General features: G+C 35.4%; 1 protein-coding gene across 1 annotated transcript; it reads right to left on the bottom strand.

The window, feature by feature from the left end:
• Nucleotides 1-10: 10 nt before the first annotated feature.
• Nucleotides 11-1,724, bottom strand: LOC107099470 (sorcin-like). Its single transcript, XM_015397608.1, has 3 exons — nt 1,644-1,724; nt 311-458; nt 11-150 (listed from the first exon to the last, which is right to left on the bottom strand). The coding sequence occupies exons 1-3, from the start codon at nt 1,722-1,724 to the stop codon at nt 29-31; spliced, it is 351 nt and encodes a 116-aa protein (XP_015253094.1). The 3' UTR covers nt 11-28.
• Nucleotides 1,725-1,952: the final 228 nt, after the last annotated feature.

The following is a 1,952-nucleotide window of genomic DNA, read 5'->3' as shown; positions in this document are numbered from 1 at the left end:
CCTTCAGTGTCTCATATGAACCCATGATTTACTCACCAGTCAGGGCACGGAGTCTCACACAGCAACTCACAAAATCATCAAAAGGAATTCTGCCATGGTTGCTGTAGCGCTTCATGATACAGTTCATAGCCTGAGGGCTTAGATTGTAGCCTACGGTACATAAACACAATGTTAAAAACGGTGAGGGATTTACAAAAAATTGTCTTAATCATGCTATGCGCCTTAAAACAAAAACTTAATTTCAGCAGAAATATCCAAGCGGTTTTAAAGAGTCAAAAGTGACAAAGCAAATCTTTCAAACTGTCCTTACCCATTGTGCCGATGGCCTGCTGCAGTTCATGGCCCTCCACTGTCCCGCTGTGGTCCCGGTCAAAGGATGTAAAGGTGCCTTTCCAGCCGTTGAGGGCCTGGCACAGGTCCTTGAACTCGTTGAAACCCATCATCCCAGACATGTCCCTCTAAGAAAGCATTTCCAGTCAAGGAATTTTCACTTACTTCTTGTTATCCCTTCTTTCTATCACAAAAACAGAATAGCTCCAATCTCTGGATTTAAATCTACGTTTACTTAATATTCTTAAGAATTAGGTTAAAGCAAAATTAAACATTTTTTCTAAACTAATATTTGTAAAAACAACAGTTGCATATATTTATATATATATATTCTCTTTCTTATTGTTTAATGGCTACTCTATCCGTTCCATCCATGGCTCACATTTGCTTATTGGAACAGTTTGCATCTGTGGTTTTGTGGTTGGTAAAACCCCCTGATACCTGGAAGCTTTTTGGTTTGTCCACAATGTGGTTTAAGGTTTAACAGTTTTAACACGATTCCGTGAGATTTAAGAAAAAAAAAAAAAAGGTAAAGCAACTGAGAAAATAGAAATGTTGAAAGACTAGAATTTATAATAACTGAATTTAACTAATTTTATCTCCAGAACATGCAGACGTTTCTGTCTATAAAGGTTATGATTCTTCTAAGCATAGAAAACTGTACTGGAGTTTTTTACTTTTACTCAAATGCTAATCTCTTAGCCCAGTTGTCTCAAAACAACAGCAGAATAAAGAGCCTAAAGATGGTGGATAGAGACCGTTTATGGATAGAAAACCTGGGCTGGTTTGTGAAAAAAGCATTTTCTCTTACTTTATTTTAAAATTTACTCAGAACAGCTTGTTTTATGTGCAGCTTTCAGCAATTAATGTAGAAAAAACATTTCCAAAGTTCATAAACTGTATGAGGCCAAAATTTAGAAAAGAAAATACAGATTTTTTAAATTTATTTAGATAAAACAGGGCTTTGCATTCATGCTGACCATGAGGCAGATTTGAAAATGTGTTTGTCATCAAGATTCGTTTTTCTTAAATATTAACTTGTGTATTGAACAAAATGTGTAAAATAATATTGAATATGAGTATTTTTAGATTCATAACCCACAAATTCAACAGCTTATATCCATTTGATGAAATAATAAAAGCTTTTAGCAGTCTCACAGACAACCAGAATCTCAGATTTTTCGAAGTGACTGAAATGAACCATTGACTCCATTTTGTTATAACTAGTAGTGACACTTTTTTATGTGCAAAACATGTCATTTTAGGACCATTTCAATCTAAGAGAGGATGGTTGAATAACGTCTGAAGGATACATCCAGCATGTTGATCATCAGTTTGCACGTCTCCATGCTGAAAGCTGCAGAGAGAAGCAAACATAACAGAAAGTAATGCATATGCAGCAAAGGGAAACAATAGAACAAAGGTTCCTTTGGACTACAGTTTAAAAAAAAATAAAAATAAAGGACTATTGTTCGGATCCAAGGCTCCTTTGACTTCAAAATCAGAGGTATTCAAATTCAGACTACAAGTGTAAACTTCAGCTTTTGTAAAAAGGGGGAACAATCTTTCACAGGTGATGGAAACTCAAGAGGTACAAAGTAGTGATGCACGATATAATCGGC

The sequence above is a fragment of the Cyprinodon variegatus genome, unplaced genomic scaffold (genome assembly GCF_000732505.1).
Source record: "Cyprinodon variegatus isolate N-32 unplaced genomic scaffold, C_variegatus-1.0 Scaffold873, whole genome shotgun sequence".
In the NCBI taxonomy this organism is placed as follows: Eukaryota; Metazoa; Chordata; class Actinopteri; order Cyprinodontiformes; family Cyprinodontidae; genus Cyprinodon; species Cyprinodon variegatus.
This window is presented reverse-complemented; position numbering and strand designations above follow the sequence as displayed.

Bases quoted from the DNA above. Each gene is read 5' to 3' on its own strand.
- LOC107099470 (XM_015397608.1), bottom strand. From the start codon at position 1,724: ATGCATTACTTTCTGTTATGTTTGCTTCTCTCTGCAGCTTTCAGCATG. The intron at 459-1,643 runs GTATCCTTCAGA...ATGCTTTCTTAG, and splicing joins TGATGATCAACATGCTGGAT to AGGGACATGTCTGGGATGAT. The intron at 151-310 runs GTAAGGACAGTT...TATGTACCGTAG, and splicing joins GCAGGCCATCGGCACAATGG to GCTACAATCTAAGCCCTCAG.